We start from the raw sequence: 16,895 nt of genomic DNA, 5'->3' as shown, positions 1-16,895 counted from the left end.
CTGCCTGGGCTCTCCCTCCTCCCTTCCACCTGTCAGGCTTTCACTTCCTTCAAGGCCTCTTCAGGGAAGCCCCTCCTGATCTCCACCCACTATGGTGTTTTCTGCCCAAGTAATCCTGTATAGACTTGCCTGGTAACCAGGTTGTTGTGGCCCCCTCCCCTTCCCTGTTAGGTAGCTCCATGAAGGCAGGGTCTGTCTGTGTGTGCCCAACACCCGGTGTATAGTAATCACATCATGAATGCCTCTTGGGTGGGGTGCACTGGCTTGGTGAGCCCAGCCTCCTTCCAGGCAGGAAAAGAGAAAAGTTTGGGCCTTGGGAGGGGGAGAGGAACCAGAAGAGTTGAGGGGCCCTCAGCACTCACTGGGAGCCAGGTTCCATGCTATGTCCCGGAGATGGGAGACAATATGGTGGACTGTCTATGCTATGTAGGGTGTAAATAAGCAGTAATCCCAGAGGGAATGCACTGGCGGGGATAGGGAAAGGCTTCTCAGGAAGGCAGGCTTTGAGTTGGGTGTTGAAGGAGGTTGGGGAAGCCAGGAATCAGAGATGAGGCGAGCAGGAATGCTGATCACTCAGTATTTATTAAAGGCCTACTGCGTGCCAGGCACTGTGCTAAGCACAGAGGATAAGACATGCCTGCCCTCTTCCCTGGGAGTCCTCCCCCGGAGGGGCGTGGGAGGCTCTGAGGCCGTCCCTGCCTAACTCTGCCCACACCCACAGCCAGTATTCTATGGTGGATGAGGAAGAGGACCTGCCCCATCAGGAGGAGCGGACGTGGTACGTTGGGAAGATCAACCGAGGTCGGGCAGAGGAGATGCTGAGTGGCAAGCGGGATGGCACCTTCCTCATCCGTGAGAGCAGCCAGCGGGGATGCTACGCCTGTTCGGTGGTGTAAGTATACTCAGGACTGGCCTGGGCCAGGCCGGCAGATGGGAGGACAGCTCCTTAGCTACAGGCTGTCACTAGGGTCCCCTGGACATTCCCTCCTCCCTCAAAGCAAGGTCAGGCCCTGAGCTGCAGGCCGTCACTAGAGTCCCTGGACATTCCCTCCTCCCCCAAAGCAAGGTCAAGGCCCGGCTTCTGGTGACAGGCTGGTGCCTGAGTCGGGGGCACACCGAGGGCCAGCTCTGCCTTCTCTTGCCTCTCAGGGTGGACGGAGACACCAAACACTGCGTCATCTACAAAACGGTGACCGGCTATGGTTTTGCCGAGCCCTACAACCTGTACGCCTCCCTCAAGGACTTGGTGCTACATTACAAGCATACGTCGCTGGTTCAGCATAACGACTCCCTCAATGTGACGCTGGCCCACCCCGTGCTGTCTCCACCACCGCCTGCCCGCTGAGAGGCCTGGCCTGCTGGGCAGGACGGTGGCGAGGAGGGGAGCTGCAGGAACCGAGGTCTGCTTAGGAGCCACGGCCCTTCACCTCTCACTGCCTGCCCCTGCCCTCGTCCTGGACTTCCCACTGATGAAGGCCCCCAGACCAGCCCTGCGGCTCCCTGCAGGAGTTAGGGTCTCGTGGCTGGACCAAGGGGTGTGTGTGTGTGTGTGTGTGTGTGTGTGTGTGTGTGTGTGTGTGTGTGTGTGTGTGTGTGTGTGTGTTTGTGTATACGTATGCACGTGTGCGTGTTTGCATGTGTGCCTGAGTGTGCATGCACGTGTCTCCCCCTTCATTTCAGCCAGAAGGGGAAGTGGACTGGTTAATTTTGGTCACGGTCCATTGGTCACCCAGATTTGTCCCTGACCCGCCCCTGGGAGGGATGCCTTGAGGAGGAGATGAACCCCAACGCTCGCCTCCAGGTTGGTCTGAAGCTCTTAGAAGTTAGCCACATTCTCAAACCCCTTGGCCCTGTCCACTGTGACAGCAGGGGTTCCTGGGGAACCCTCGGAGACTGCCAGAGACCTTAGGGATCATCTAGTTCAATGTACTTTGCAGATGGGGAAACTGAGGCCCCCGGGCCAGGTTGGAAGGGGACCTCAGAGTGCATCTGGTTCCCTTTGGACCTCCCTGAACAGGAGTCCCCTCCACTAGATCCCCAGGGTTCTCGCCTCTGCTTGAACACCTTCAGCGATGGGGTGCGCACTGCTTCCTGCTGCAGAAAGCCCCTTTGTTCCACTTTAGAACAGCTCCACATAGTGGTTTTCCTTGTGTGGGAGCCATGCAGTGAGAAGAGTCTGGAGACTTGAACCAAGTCTACCGACCCTCAGCTCGGCACTCTTCCTGTTGGGGCCATCTGCTGACTCCTGGTGCTCAAGGGGTCAGAGGGCAAACCCTGCGTCCCTACAGCTACAGGAGGGAGAACATCCCGGGTTATGGCTCCCGACTCCCCTCCTCCTCACCCTCGTTATTGGTGCTGCAGGCAGCCTCCCATGCTTGATGTCCAACCTTGTGTCCCAGAGGCTGGGAGCGTGGCAGGGTCTCACTCTAGCTGTTGCTCCTGCCCTCTGCCCCCTACTTGCTGTAGGATCTTGGACACTTCCCCTAGCCTTTCTGGGCCTCAGTTTCCTCATCTGTCAAATGATGGCGTTTGATCAAAGCCATAGGGACTAGTGCCACGCCCCACCCCTCCCTCCCTGGGCCTTGGCCTCTCATGCAGAGGCCGTGAGTGGCCGGGGACTCCATGGGGTAACTACAGGGCAGAGACAGGAACATGTTTCCTGTGTGTGTGGCTGAGAAAGGGCTCTTGGTCAAGAGGCAGACCTTTGCTGCATAGCTTCCGAGGTACTTCCACTGTGTAGGAGAGGGTAGCAGGAAGAAAGTGTGTGTCAAAGCGGGTCTCTGGGACAGTGTCGTCCCATGGGAAGTGTCCCTCTCTGGGGTTTTATGTTCCAGGGAGGGTGTTTCTTTGAATATATGGGCACCTAGGGGGTGTGTCCTGCTGGGGCTGAGGGGAGGACTACCTCCACATATGAATGAACCTTCGGAGTTGACTCTGCAGAGGGTATTTCCCAGTGTGTGGATCTCTGCTCAAGAGAGTGTGGGGGGGGGCGCCTCGATCTGGGAGTGTGTAGTGAACTTGACCTCAGTCACCCTCCCTCTGGGTCACAGACCTCCTGGTTACTCTGTTCCCCTCTCTCAGGCCCACTTATCTGTTAAGCCTACTCCAAGAGGTCAGGGTCATTATGCCCAAGCCACAATCCGCACTCATTCTTCTAGCCCGGTTGGGACTTTAAACTTGGGAGCAGAAGCAGGATCCCATCCTTACCCCTCGGCAGGAGGATAAGGTCCTAGGTGCCTGGAGCAGCGACCAGAGCAGTGGCTCCTCTTAGGAGTCTGGGTCCTGCAGTCCCCCCCACACTGCCTTTGGGGGCCAAGAGCCATCCCCCTCCTCTCCTCCCTCTAAGCCACTTAAAGCCTTCCTGCCCCACAATGCAACCCCAGACCCATAAATAAGCCATAGAACCGGGGTGGGGGTTGGGGGTCAGAGGCTCTGGGCCCCACCCCCCTTCTTCCCTCGAATCCCACAGACCGTGACTCCAGGGGCAGCCAGGTAGAAATATGCTGCCTCTGACATATTCTGGGGTTAAAATTTTAAAAGGGACTTACCATAAGGTTTGCTCTATCATAGACACCCGATATGGGCTTAATCCCTATATTGGGAGGCCTGTGCTCTGGCTTCTGGACCAGCCAGTTTGGGGAACGGGTGTTTTTGTTTAAACTCTCGCAGCACCACAGGATGGTACTATAAGAGTTCCCTCCAAGCCAGGGGGGCCCCTGAGCCAGCTGCCCTTGGGCAGGTCATTGTAAAATCCCTTCCATCCCTTCCTTGGGAGTGTGACTTGGGGCTGGGGCCGGGTGGGGCACACAGCTTAACTTCCCTTCTCAAGAAGCTGGGTTTACTGAGAACTGAAACCTTTGTGTGAGGCTAGGTCTGCAGCTTTAGCTGTGACCAGGGAACATGGAGTTCCCCCAGGAAGTCCACCATAGCTTCATTTCCCCCTTGGAGCCCCATGAAGACCTCCCCACACCCCTAATATCCTCTTTTCTAATATAAGCTAGCTAGGTTTGTTTGTTTACAACTCTCTGACTGGTCCTATGGGCTGATGCAGCTTCCTCCTCCCTCCTTAGTCCCCTTGGGGTCAGGGTGCCTGCCTAGCCTAGCCCCCTGAGGTGAGATGACCTTTGCACTTCCCTTCCCAGGGGACTCTGGGTGAATGAGTGTGGAGAGACCCCTTAGGGGAAAAAAAAATATAACTGAGTTGGGGCACAGAGGGCCGCTGGTTGGGCCATTCTGGGAAGTTTTTTTTTTTTGGCTTTTCTTATTTGTGGTTGATTTTGTTTTTAAAGGAAAAACTTTTTTTTTTTACTTAAAGATGGAAGGAGGGCTGTGTTGGGGAAGGTTAGATATGCAATAAATGCTTAGCTGGCCTTCTGTTCTCTGTGGTTCCAAGAAGCCGTCTGTCATGGTCAAAGAGCCAGTAGATACTGGGGGGCTGGTTCTGGGTGGTACTTCGAGGTGAGAAATAAAAAGTCATCATTAATGGTGCTGTAGGTGTCTCCACAGGACTCTGGGGAAGGCTCGGGTGCCATGTTTGTGTGTGCTTCCCCCAGAAGGTCCAGGAAGGCAGGCTGGGCATGAGAACATGCGAGCTGGGTTTGAATGCTGGCACTATGCTACTGGATCATCTTGGGCAAGGTGTGACCCCTCTGGACCTGTTTCCTCATCTATAAAATGCAGGCCAGAAGAGAGTCCCTCAGAGTCCCCAGATCATCAGTCAAAGGCTGGGAAGGAACTTTAAAAGTTACCTAGGCCAACCCCTTCATTTTGCACTTGGGGAAGAATGAGACCCACATAAGTGACTTTCCCCAGGTCACAGATAATTGGCAAAGACAGCATTCCCCCCCAAATTAGCTGATTTTCTAAACCCCTAGTTCATTCCACTCTACCTGACTGAGCTTGTGTTCCCCTCCATACCTTACAAGGGCCCACCCATCCAGCCCATGCCTGAGATGATCCCTCAAGAGAAGCTCACTACCTCCCGATGAAACCTGTTCATTCAGAGCTCTGGTTTCCAACTTTGCTTTACATAGGGCTGAGGTCTGCCTCCTGACAATGTCTACCCAGGCTAACGAGGATCTTAAAAGATGAAACATAATACTAGGGGACTGCTGGATCTAGAAGAGTGGCAGCTGAAAAGTACCAGTGATCTTGGGCTTCAGGAAGAGATGCCTTTCTGGTGCCTTGGTCTGGGGAAGGGGTGAGCCCTCTTTCTGGGGAGAAACCCTTGAATGTGCTTGGGCCCTTAAATGCTTATTGATCATTTGACTAAAAATGAAACAAAACAGTCCATGCCTTCAAGGAGATTGTGTTTTATTGGGACAAAATGACTGGAAAAATTTATCAGAAATCATATAGGTTTGTTTGTTTGTTTGTTTGTTTTGCTGGGGAGGACTCACAACAGAGGGCATCAGGATGGGTTTCCTGTAGGAGGTGGTTCCTGAACTGGGCTTTGAAGTATAAGTGGGATCTAAGATCCAAAAAAAGTGAGGGAGCAGATGCCAGGTGGGAGGGACAGGCTGGGTAAAGGCATGGAATGTAACAGCAAGCCAAGCAGTTAAACTGTAGCATGAAGCATGTGGAAGAGAGGACATGCAGTAACCCTCCCAAGATATACTGGAACCAGGCAGGAAGAGTTTCTAAAGCCGTTCAGGCAACTGGCATTTTTTAAGCACCTTCTAGGTGCCAGACAACGACAGTGCCTGCTCACAGTTTAATGGGAGACAACACCAACGATCTATGGACAGGCTAAATCGGAGATGATCATTGGAGGGAAGGCACCAGAATGAAGGGGGATTGGGAAAGGTTTGGGGCAGAAGGTGGGATTTTGAGCTAGGACTTGAAGGAAACTGGTTATGCCAGGAGGCAGGAGATGAGGAAGGAAGTTCCCAGCAGGAAGGACAACCAGTGAAAATGTCCAGAGTAGGGAGACGGAGGCTGTGGGGAGAATAACCAGGAGGTCCATGTCACTGATCACTGAGTACATGGGAGGAGGGGTATTAGGTGTGAGAAAACGTAGGAATGGATCAGGTTATGCAAGGCTTTATAAGGCCAACAGAGGAATTTGTATTTTATCCCAGAAGGAAAAGAGTTAGAGCTTCTGGGGGCGGGGGAAGGGATGTGACCTAGACAGATAACAATTTGGCAGTTGTATGGAAGAGGGATTGCAAAAAAAGAGAGATGGAGAAAGGGAGATCAGTTAGAAGACTGTTGCGTTGCTCCGGATAGGAGGTGAAGGGGGCTTGAGCTTGGGTAATGACTGTGAGTGGAAAGAAAGTGACAGATGGAAGAGACTGTGGAAGTGAAATCGGCAAGACTTGGTAACTGGTTGGATATGTGGGAGAAAGAAGAGCTGAGGATGATGAACCTGGGTGACTTAAGAAGATGGTGGTGCCTACAACAGAAGGAGGGAAGTGAAGGATAGGAGAGGGAAGAACAATGAGTTCTGGTCTCGATACATTAAGTCTGAGATGCCTAGGGCACAAGGCATTGAAAGTGTCAGTAGGCAATTGGTGATGTGGGGCTGCAGGTTAGGAAAGAGACTAAAGCTGAATGTGGAGATCTGGGAGTCATTTGCACGGAAGAAAGGGTTGAATCCATGGGACCTGATGAGACCAAGTGAGTAATAGCTGTAGAAAGGAGAGATCCCTCAGATACATGGAGGAGTGGGACCAGGATGATAATCTAAACAAAGGGGAGTGAAGAGGAACCAGACAGATAGGAGAGGAACCAGGAGAGAGGAGGGATTGGACCACGGCAGGAAATGCTGCAGAGAGGTCAAGGATGATGGAGAAAAGGTCATCAGGTCATTGGTTAACTCAAAGATATTTCAGTTGAGTGATATGATTGGATGCTAGATTATAAAGGGCTGAGAAGCAAGAGGCGGGTGAGAAAAGGGCACCTAAATTATTCTAAGAGTCTGACTATGAAAAAGGGGAGGTGTAGGATGGTAGCTGGAGGGGATCAAGGGAAGGTTTGGTGCCTTTTTTTTTTTTTTAAAGGATATAGAAGTCTGGCCATGTTTGTAAGGATCATGCTCCAAAGGGAGTCAGGGGGAAGGGATGTGATAAATTCACTACATAGAGAAGGGGAAATGCACATTCATTTCTCTTGTAATAAACCTAGTTTTCACATAAATCATGAAGTTGTGCTTGCCTGCTGACAGAAGAAAGGGTCAGTGAGAATGTTCTCTCAAGGGCACAAGTAGAGAGTTTGGCATTTGCAAGAAAGGACAACCTCTTCCTTCCAGACTGGAGCAAAGGAGGAGGGAGTTAGGAGGTGGGCTGTATGTCATGATTCAGGGATATGAAGAATAACATTGGAGGGAAGAGGAAGCTTGGGATGCAGGGCTGTCGCTGAGAGGAAGGGTGTAGTATAGATAACTTCAGAGAATTGCTTTGGAATAGATGCTGAGGGGAGTGGATTAGAGAGATTGGGGAAGACTAAAAAGATGGAGGTGCTGCAGGGAGAACACGGTTGAGATTATAGGACAAGAATTTGGAGTGGACCTATTCAGTGCAGTATTATGATCTCCTCCATTGGCATTCAACAGTGCTTATGTTGGAGCAGAGAAGGTAGCTTTGTTGTTGTTCAGTCATTTGTAGTGGTGTCCAACTCTCATTTGGGGTTTTCTCAACAAAGATACTGGAGTGGTTTGCCATTTCTTTCTCCAGCTTATTTAATGAGGCAGACGTGGTTAAGTGACATGCACAGGGTTACTCAGCTAAATAAGTGTCTGAAGCCAGATTTAAACTCAGGAAGATGAGTCTTCACTGTCAACCTGGCTGCCCCCAGAAGGCAGATGGTGAAGTAATCCAGGGTTGGGGTTTGGAAAGGGATAAGTAGCAATTGGAATTGCTAGGCAATGCATTCAAGGATAAAAGAAAGGGTAAAGCCAAGCTGGTTAACTATAGGGTCAAGATTTTGAAAGGAGGAAAGTGAAGCCAGAGCAAGGATGGTGGCTGGCCTGGGAAAGTAGGGAGGGAATGGAGTGAGCTACTAAAGGTTGTAGGGAAGAGAGAGACTGGGTTTAGGAGGAAAGTGTCACGGGGAGAGCTGGAAGGAAAGAAGTTTATGTTCTCAGACAGGAATTTCAAAATTATGGATTATGAAGGACAAATACATAGGGGTGAGGATGAGCTCAAGGGTGTGGCCATCCCTATGTGAGGCTGAGGCGGAGTGAAGGAGAAGGTCAGGAAAGCCGGGGGTCTCGATGAGCTCGAAAGCAAGGACGTTTGAAGGAAAATCAACTTGTAGGTTGAGCTTCCCAAGTATGAGGGCCTGGGTTGGGGTGGGAAGGAGAACTGTGAGCCAGGCATGGAACTCCTCAAGAAAGGAGGAAGAAGGGGGAAGGGGCAGGAGACAGGGAAAGAATCTGGAACTCAATATTTAAAAATTACTGTTAATTTTTTTTTGTAATTGGGATGTATTTAGTGAAATAAAAAAAAAAGAAAGGAGGAAGAATGATACAGGTGGTGGCGGTTGAGAATGGTCACCAAGATCTGTATCGGGTAACAAATTAGGAAACCCAGAGAAGGAGAAGTTGGTGAATGATGAGTGTGTATGAGAGTGTGCTTTCTCCTCCTACTGGACCACTCTGGGGTCAGAGGGGAAAGGGGGAGGGCCTGGATAGAGGTCCATCCAGAGCTGGAGAAGATGCCCAGAGGTGCAGTCTCTTGTGAGGGAAGCCAGGTTTCCATTTTTTGCCAAGAAGGAAGAAGCATGAGAGGAAATTTGAAAGGATGTTTGTTACCAATGGAATGGGGGCAAAATGGAAAGCAGGTTGAGTAGAATAGGGACAAAGAGAGTTGGAACTGACAGGAATGGGCATGAGGGGTAGCCAAGAAAGGGATATTCTCCCTTATGGCCTGTGCCTCTGAATCACAGGGATTCTGAGTCTAGGAATTTAGTCTAGTACTAGGAATAGTGCTAAGATAATAGATTGCCATGCCTTTCCCTACAGCCATAATGCTGTATGTTTGACTCCTTGGACAAAGCATGTTGGGGAATGATGTTGGGGGTTACAGCCTCTGGGCAGGTGGTAAATGGCTAGGCCTGCCTAATGGTCAAGGCAAAGTTCAGTGGAGTTTGATAAATGATTATAGATTGATCAGTTTAGGCCGGGCAGCCAGTCACCCATCAAACAGGTCAGCTCTACCCTAGGGTTTGTCCAATGTTGAATAGATGGACTCTATCCAACATTAGAGTGTTGTGTTGGTCTGGGGAACAATTTTTTTTTTTTAAGTTTCAAATCTTTTTTTTTTCCCACTGTTAATGAGACCTCCCAAAGACTCCTCCCTACCCTTTTTACAACCACTAGAATTCCATCTTGTAACAAATAAGCATAATCAAGCAAAACTAGCCAACACATTGGCCATGAGTAGAAACACCTGCCTTATTCTCCACCTGGCCATCTGCTTCCACCATACTTAGAGCTGGGAGATATGCTTTACCATCCATCCTCTGAAATTAGGATGGGATGCTCGCCTGAGAAGCGGTCTGAAGTCTTTCAAGGCCATTTCCCCCGTAGCCTCTTGTGGTGATTGTGTAAATTGCTTTCCTGATTTTCTACTCACTTTGCTCTGCATCAGTTCATGTGGTTCTTCCTAAGTTTTTCTGAATTCTTCATTATATTAAGTTCTTACAGGATAAGAACCTTGTCAATTGCAGTATTACACTGTAATATACATACGTAGGACAATTTGTTCAGCTATTCCCCAAATCGACAGCAGGTTTTGAAAGGACATTGAAGAGCCAGAGGAAGGAAACAAGGATAATGAAGGTTATGTCTTGTCAGTGAGTGGTTTAAAGGAACTTAGGGATGAGAAAACTTCAGAGGATGTGATAGCTTTCTTCAAATATATGAAAGGCTGTCATGTGGAAGGCAGCTAGGGGGCACAGTGGATAAGACCCCTGAGCCTAGAGTCAGGAAGACCTGAGTTAAAATCCAGCTTCAAACCCTCCCTAGCTGTGTGACCCCGAGCAAGTCACTTCACCTCTGTTTGCCTCAGTTTCTTCATCTGTAAAATGGGGATAATAATAACATCTACCTCCCAGGGGGTTGCTGTGAGGATCTAATATGATCATGTTTATAAAGAACTTAGCAAACCTCAAAGCATTATATAAATGCTAGATGTTACTGTTAAGAAATTGTATTTGATCTGCTTGGACCCAGAGGAAAGAATTGGGACCAAGAGAGAAAATTCAGAGAGAGGAAATATTTAGGAATTTTGTCCTGATGTCAGAAAAAAAAATTCCTCAGAAATTGAGCAATGGAGAAACTGGAATGAAGCACCTCAAGAGGTAATGGGTTCCCCTTTAGGGAAAGTCTTGTCCAAAAGGCTAGACAACTCCTTATCAGGGATGAGAGGACATTTTGTGAAGGGGCATAAAAAACCCACCAGGTGGTTAGACGTTTAGATAGTGCATCACAAACTGACATTGCTGAAAGAGGCTTTCTGTGTCTTCTAGACCAACCCTCTTGATCTACGGAGGATGAAACTCAGGCCCGAGGGGGGGAAGTGAATTTCCAAGATCACCCCCAGAAATCAGGATAAGAACCTCAATTTTCTAACTTTTGTTCAGGGTAAGAAGAAAGGCTGAAGAGGAAAGCTGGGAGGAAGAGCAGGTCTTGGTGGAAAGATGCTGACTGTGAGTTTAGGGTACTGGTGGGATACATAACCAGGAAGGAGTAGACCTGACAGGAGTTTAGGAAAGAAGCCAGGGCTAGAGCTATAATTCCAGGAGTCAAGTAAAGTTAACAAGTATTTTTAAAATAGTATTTTATTTTTTTTAATTACTTGTAAAGACTATTTTTTATATTCATTTTTTTAAATAAAATTTTGAGTTCCAAATTTTCTCCCTCCCTTTACCCCCTCTCTAAGATGGCGAGCATAAAGGTTATATATATGCAATCATGTAAAACCTATTTCCATATTAGTCATATTGTGAAAGAAGAAAGAACAAAAGGGAAAGAACACAAAAAATAAAGAAAGTGAAAATAGCATGCTTCTATCTGCATTCAGATACCCTCAGTTCTTTCTCTGGATGTGGTTAGCATTTTCCAGCCTGAGTCCTTTGGAATTGTCTTGGATCATTGCACTGCTGAGAAGAGCTAAGTTAATCATAGTTGATGTTCCGATGGTGCTGCTTCAACATGCATTTATTAAGTACTTTTTGGGTGCCAGGCACCATGCTAGGCACTGGCCATACAAAGCAAGGCACAAGGCAGTCCTTGCCTTCAGGGAGCTCACAGGCTAATGGAGGAAACAATAGGCAAACCTTACTGGACAAACAAGCCACAGACAGGACAAATGGGAGCTAATCAACTGAGGGAAGGCACTAGAATCAAGGTGAACTGGAACAGGCTTCCTACAGAAGGGGAGATTTTAGCTAGGCCTTGAAGGGAGCCAGGAGGTGAAGATGAGGAAGGAGAGTTGTTCTGGTGTGGGACACAGCCTGGACAAAGGCCTGGAGTCCTTCAAAGGGCATCTCCTTGTACTTAGTGCTGGGGAAGATGGGGACTGGGACAGGATCCATGGTTTCAATGGGAGGGGAACTCCCAGCAGAAGATACTCCCTCTGCCAATGCCAGTTGGTACCTGCTTTGCCACTTAGAGGGCTGGAGAGAGCTGTTGGAAGCACTGAGAGCGGAGCCCAGATCACAGCCAGTCTGAGTCAGTTCTTCCTGGCTTTGAGGCCATTGGGTTATGCTATTTGCTGGGCTTGATCCAAATGCCTTTTCATTCATCCATTCATTCATTCAAAGTTTCAATAAAGTTTAGTCCTTGTCCTCTGGGACCCAAGGGACACAAACACAGACAACCTGACTTCAGTAACAAGAAGAAGCATTTCCTTGCAAATCAAAACAACTTTAAGGTACCACATCACACCTGTCAGATTGACCAACATGATAAAACAGGAAAATGATAAAAGTTGGAGAAGATGTGGGAAAATTGGAACGCTAATGCATTGTGAGTGGAGTTGTGAAATGATCCAACCATTTTGGAGAGCAATTTGGAACTATGTACAAAGGGCTATAAAAATGTGCATACCCTTTGACCCAGCAATAGCACTTCTAGGGCTGTATCCCAAAGAGATCATACAAACGGGAAAAGGACCCACATGTACAAAAATATTCATAGCAGCTCTTTTTGTGGTGACAAAGAATTGGAAATTGAGGGGATGCCCATCAGTTGGGGAATGGCTGAACAAGTTGTGGTATATGAAAGTAATGGAATACTATTGTGCTATAGGAAATGATGAGCAGGTGGACTTCAGAAAAACCTGGAAAGACTTGTATGGACTGATGCTGGGTGAAGTGAGCAGAACCAGGAGCATGTTATACACAGTAACAGCGATGTTGTGTGATGAGGAATATTGATAGACTCAGTCCTTCTCAGCAATACAAGGATCTAAGACATCTCCAAAGGTCTTATGATGGAAAATGCTATCCACATCCAAAGAAAGAACTATGGAGTCTGAATGCAGATTGAAGCGTACTATTTGCTATTTTTTTCTTCTGTTTTGTTTTGTTTTCTCTTTCTTGTGGTTCCTCCTATGGTTCTAATTCTTCCTTACAATATCACTAATGTGAAAATATGCTTAATAGGAATGTATATGTATAGCCTATATCAGATTGCATGCAGTCTTGGGGAGGGGGGAGGGAGGGAGGGACGAAGGGGGAGAAAAATTCAAAACTCAAAAGCTTATGGAAGTGATTGTTGACAAATCAAATTAATTTAAAAAAAAGAAGAAGCATTTCTTGTGCTTCCTATGGACTAGGCAGGGTGTTCAGCATTGGGGATCCAAATACTAGTAAAAAGGAAAGAGCCCCTACCCTCAAGGAGTTTCCATTCTAATGAGGGAAGCACCAGTCCAGGAGTTAAAAAGAGTCTGGGAGAGGTGGACCTTTACTCAACATGGCCATGCCAGGAAGAACTGACCAGTGGGAGAAGGAGGTCAAAAGGGCGAAAAGTATGTTCCAGGGCAAGAAGGCCAGAATAGAAGAGATCACCTCCAGGGAGAAGAAGGCAGCTGAGGAATGGTGTCAAAGCTGGAAGAGCCACATGCATTTCAGAGACATGATCTGAGTAGAAGGGAGGATGGAAAGTGTGACCCATGGGGAGGAATGAGTTGACCCAAAGGGAGAAGGAAAAGATAGAAGATAACAGAGCACAAAACAACCTTGAGTGACTCCCACATTATGGGGTAAGAGGAAGTGGTTGGAAGGAAGATGAGATACTGCAGAAGCAGCATTCCAGGAGAGGAAGGACCCCAAAAGTCTGGGGGTTGCTTGCCTTAGTCCTCAGAACTCAAACCTCTGGGTGAGAAACAGGCTTCCTGGACCAGAGAGGAAGAGCAGAACCTTCCAGGTTTCCCCAGCTGAAAAGGCTTTTCCTCTGGAATTTGTTTCAGGGTATCTACATCCTGTTTCTGTATCAGTGATTACCTCCCCACCCTCACCTCCAAGTCTCTCAGACCCCATGAACTCCCTCTACTTACCCTCTTCCTTCTTCCCCCTCCCCCAATGTACCTAGAAAAGCAATTCACAAGAAATTCAAAAGTCCCTTGGGTTTATGAAGGAGGAGCTGATGGGGGATAGGAAGTGTTTACGTAGCAGAACAGCCCTGGGAATTCCCAGGTTCCCGAGGTGATACTTTTCTTTTTAAAATTTCTTTAAAGCAGTCATTATTGATGAGAGACTAGACCTGGAGGAATTTGTTTTCCTAGTATCTTGATAGGATTGTATCCTGTTACTCCAGTTAAGTGGAATACTTAACTGCAATCTTGTGGGATGTCTTCATACAGTTTTTCAGAGATTTTATAACAGATCATGACAGTAATGGTACATAGTGATCTCCCCAGAGAGGGGAAAAGGGTAAAAAGAACAAAAGAAAACAAAAAGGGAGCAAAGAAAAGCTGGGCAGCTTTGAAAACGATGTGTAGTATTTATTAGATAGGTTTTCTTGAAATGGAAATCCATTGCTCTGTATTTAATCCCCTCCCATGGTGTGCTGCATACACAGCACTGGTTTTTTGTTTTTGTTTTTTTCTTTTCTCATTTTGTATTTAAAGAGGTGATACTTTTTTTTTTAATCAGAATTTAGGTTGACATATGACACACTGGTGCACAGCTAATCTGAGCCTTGCCCTGATCAGACCCCAGGACAGCCCTCTTCCAAAAGCACAGCTGACAGTCCAGGGCCCAAGAGCCACCCCAAGCAGTACCCCAAAAATAAATCCAGAATCTGCTGCCTCTTTACTGGAAAAGAGAAGCGAAGAGTGGCTTTTGTGGGCAAAGGATGGTTTTCCTTTCTGACCCTGATGAAATCTTGGAGGGGTGGGTGGGGTGGGGTGTAGAGAAGAATGTGGACAACCAGGGAGACTAGGACTGGGAAAATTCCAAGTTCTCTGCCCTCAGCTTCAACTTCAGGAATGAAGCCATCACATCCATCCATCCATCCACCCATCCATCCATCCGTCCGTCCATCCATCCATCCGTCCACCCATCCATCCATCCGTCCGTCCATCCATCCATCTATTCATCCATCCATCCCTTTAGTTAGGCGGAAGACTGCTAGGTCTTTGATGGCTCTGACTGCAGAGCTGGCAGTGGTAGTGGATGGCATTCAGTTGGGAGTTGACCTGTGGTCCAGCCAAACGGCCTATTTGTTCTCCTGGACATGCATTCTGTCTTCCATCTTCCTTGGCATAGGCTGCTCCCATACCTAGAATGCTCTCAGAACCCTCTGGCATCCTTCAAAGCTCAGCTTTGGTGTTGTCTCTTCAAGAGGCCTCATCTGATTCCCCCAGCTGGTAGTGCTCCCCCTCTTCACACTGATGGGTATTTCTTTAGTCCACATCCTCTCACTGATGGGTATTTATCTGAGAACATAGAATCAAAGATGGAGGCAGCCACCAGGCCCAACAACCTTCTTACTCTGGAAGGTCCCTCCAGCCCTTTGGCTCCTTTCCCTGACTGGTCATCTCCTCTTGGACTCTCCCTTTTAGGGAAAGGCCCAGGCCAGATTTGTTTCCTCCTTCATTCCTCACCAGGGTCCACTCCTGACTCTCTGGATGTCTTTCTCTACCATGCCCCCATTCAAGGACATTCACCTCACCTCCCTCTTCAGCTCCTTGTCTGTGTCTCCTTTCCCTCCCCCATTCAAATGGAAGCACCATGAGGGCTTTGTTTCTATTTGCACCTCAGTGTTTAGCACTGCTGGGCATACAGTAAGTGCTTAATAAATACGTAGGGAAACACATCTCCTATAGTCTCTTTCTCTCCTCTGACCCATCACCCTTCTAGTGCAGTCCCTCATCACCTCAGGCCTGTACTACTGTAATAGCCTGCTGGTGGGTCTGCCTGCTCTAAGTCTCTCCCCACTCCAATCCATCTTCCATTCAGCCACTAAAGGGATTCTTCTAAAACACAGGCCTAACCATATCACTACCTTGCACAAGAAGCTCCAGGGCCACTAATTAGAGAAATGCAAATTAAGGCAATTCTCAGATATCTCCTCACACCTGTCAGATCAGCTACCATGACAGAAAAGGAAAATGACAAATGCAGGAGGGGCTGTGGAAACATGAATGCTCTGCTGGTGGAGTGGTGAACTAGTCCAGCCATTCTGGAAATCACTTTGGAACTATGCCCAAAGGACTATAAGACTGCATATCCCTTTGATCCAGCAATACCACTGCTAGGTCTGTATCTCAAAGAAGGCAAAGAAAAAGGAAAAAGCCCTATATGACCTAGTAATGGTATTGCTGGATCAAAGGGCTTGCACAGTCTTATAGCCCTCTGGGCATAGTTCCTGGGTGTCCTCCAGAATTGACAGGGAGTATTCAGTGTATGTTCCTTCTCTCCAGTTCTAAAATTCCATGTGTCTGTTCCATTGTCCCATCCTGACCTAATTTTCTGTGTCCTAAGGCCCCCTCCAACACTCAGTCTTGTGATCTTATGGATCACAAGGACTGGGTAACCCACACCCCAACTCCTGGGATTCCCTTCCCCCCGATTTCTTCATTTCTCTGTCTCAGTCTCCAGTGAAGGCTGAGCCGTAAAGGCGATAAGGAGCTTCCAGGGAGCAGAGTCCATTCAGACTCTTTTCTATCCACAGTCCCTCCCCTAACCTGCCTTAATGGCCCCCAATGTCTGGGGTAAGGTCCAGGGAATGCAGGAAGGAGCCCAGAGTGCTTCACCCATATTCCAAACGGGGGCCAGACTGCGAACTTTGCTAAATGTCCTCACTCCCAGCCTTCCCCCCACCCCCCGCAGCCATAGGTCCTCCTCTCTGTTGCTTTCTGAAGGTGGCACAGGGTTATTTATACAGGACATCTAGAGAGAGTGGGGGAAACTCCCAGTTCCAAAGTTGGTAAGGATCTCTGCAATTGCTAGCTGGTCCAGCTCAATTCTATGTAAAGAGACCTTTTTAAAAAAATAAAAAAGTGAATTTTTTAGCCTTTATTTTTTGAGCTCCAAATTCTCTTCCCACCTCCAGTTCCTCTCCGAGCCATTGAGACGGGAAGCAATATGATACCCATCATGCTTGTGGAGGCATGCAAACCATATTTCCATATTAGCCAAAAAAGCAAAAGGAAAAGAAAGAAAGAAAATGGCCAAAAAACAAAAAACAAAAGACCCAACCCCAACCCTATGCTTCAATCTGCAGTCAGAGTTGATTAGTTCTCTCTGGAAGTGCACAGCATTTTTCTACAGATGATTTCTTTGAAATTGTCACGGACATTGTCTTGATCAGAGTAACTAAGTCTTTCCCAGTTGTTCCTGGTTATAATGTTGCAGTTACTGTGGACTGTGTTCTCCTGGTTCTGCTCTCTTCACTCACTTGGTTCAGAGAAGTCTTCCCAAGGTGTCCTTTTGGGAAGACCCTG

At 48.0% G+C, this 16,895-nt stretch overlaps 1 protein-coding gene across 2 annotated transcripts in view; it reads left to right on the top strand.

Annotated features, from left to right (window-relative positions):
- Positions 1-4,370, top strand: part of PIK3R2 (phosphoinositide-3-kinase regulatory subunit 2) — a 29,617-nt gene extending 25,247 nt beyond the window's left edge. For both annotated transcript variants that reach the window (XM_021008883.2, XM_021008884.2), the window contains exons 15-16: positions 722-892; positions 1,150-4,370. In XM_021008883.2, the coding sequence (XP_020864542.1) occupies positions 722-892; positions 1,150-1,345 (367 nt within the window). In that variant the 3' untranslated portion in view covers positions 1,346-4,370. The remainder of the gene's footprint in view (positions 1-721; positions 893-1,149) is intronic.
- The last annotated feature ends 12,525 nt before the right edge of the window (positions 4,371-16,895 follow it).

This window comes from Phascolarctos cinereus, unplaced genomic scaffold (genome assembly GCF_003287225.1).
Source record: "Phascolarctos cinereus isolate Bilbo 61053 unplaced genomic scaffold, phaCin_HiC Scaffold_4;HRSCAF=312, whole genome shotgun sequence".
Classification (NCBI taxonomy): Eukaryota; Metazoa; Chordata; class Mammalia; order Diprotodontia; family Phascolarctidae; genus Phascolarctos; species Phascolarctos cinereus.
This window is presented reverse-complemented; position numbering and strand designations above follow the sequence as displayed.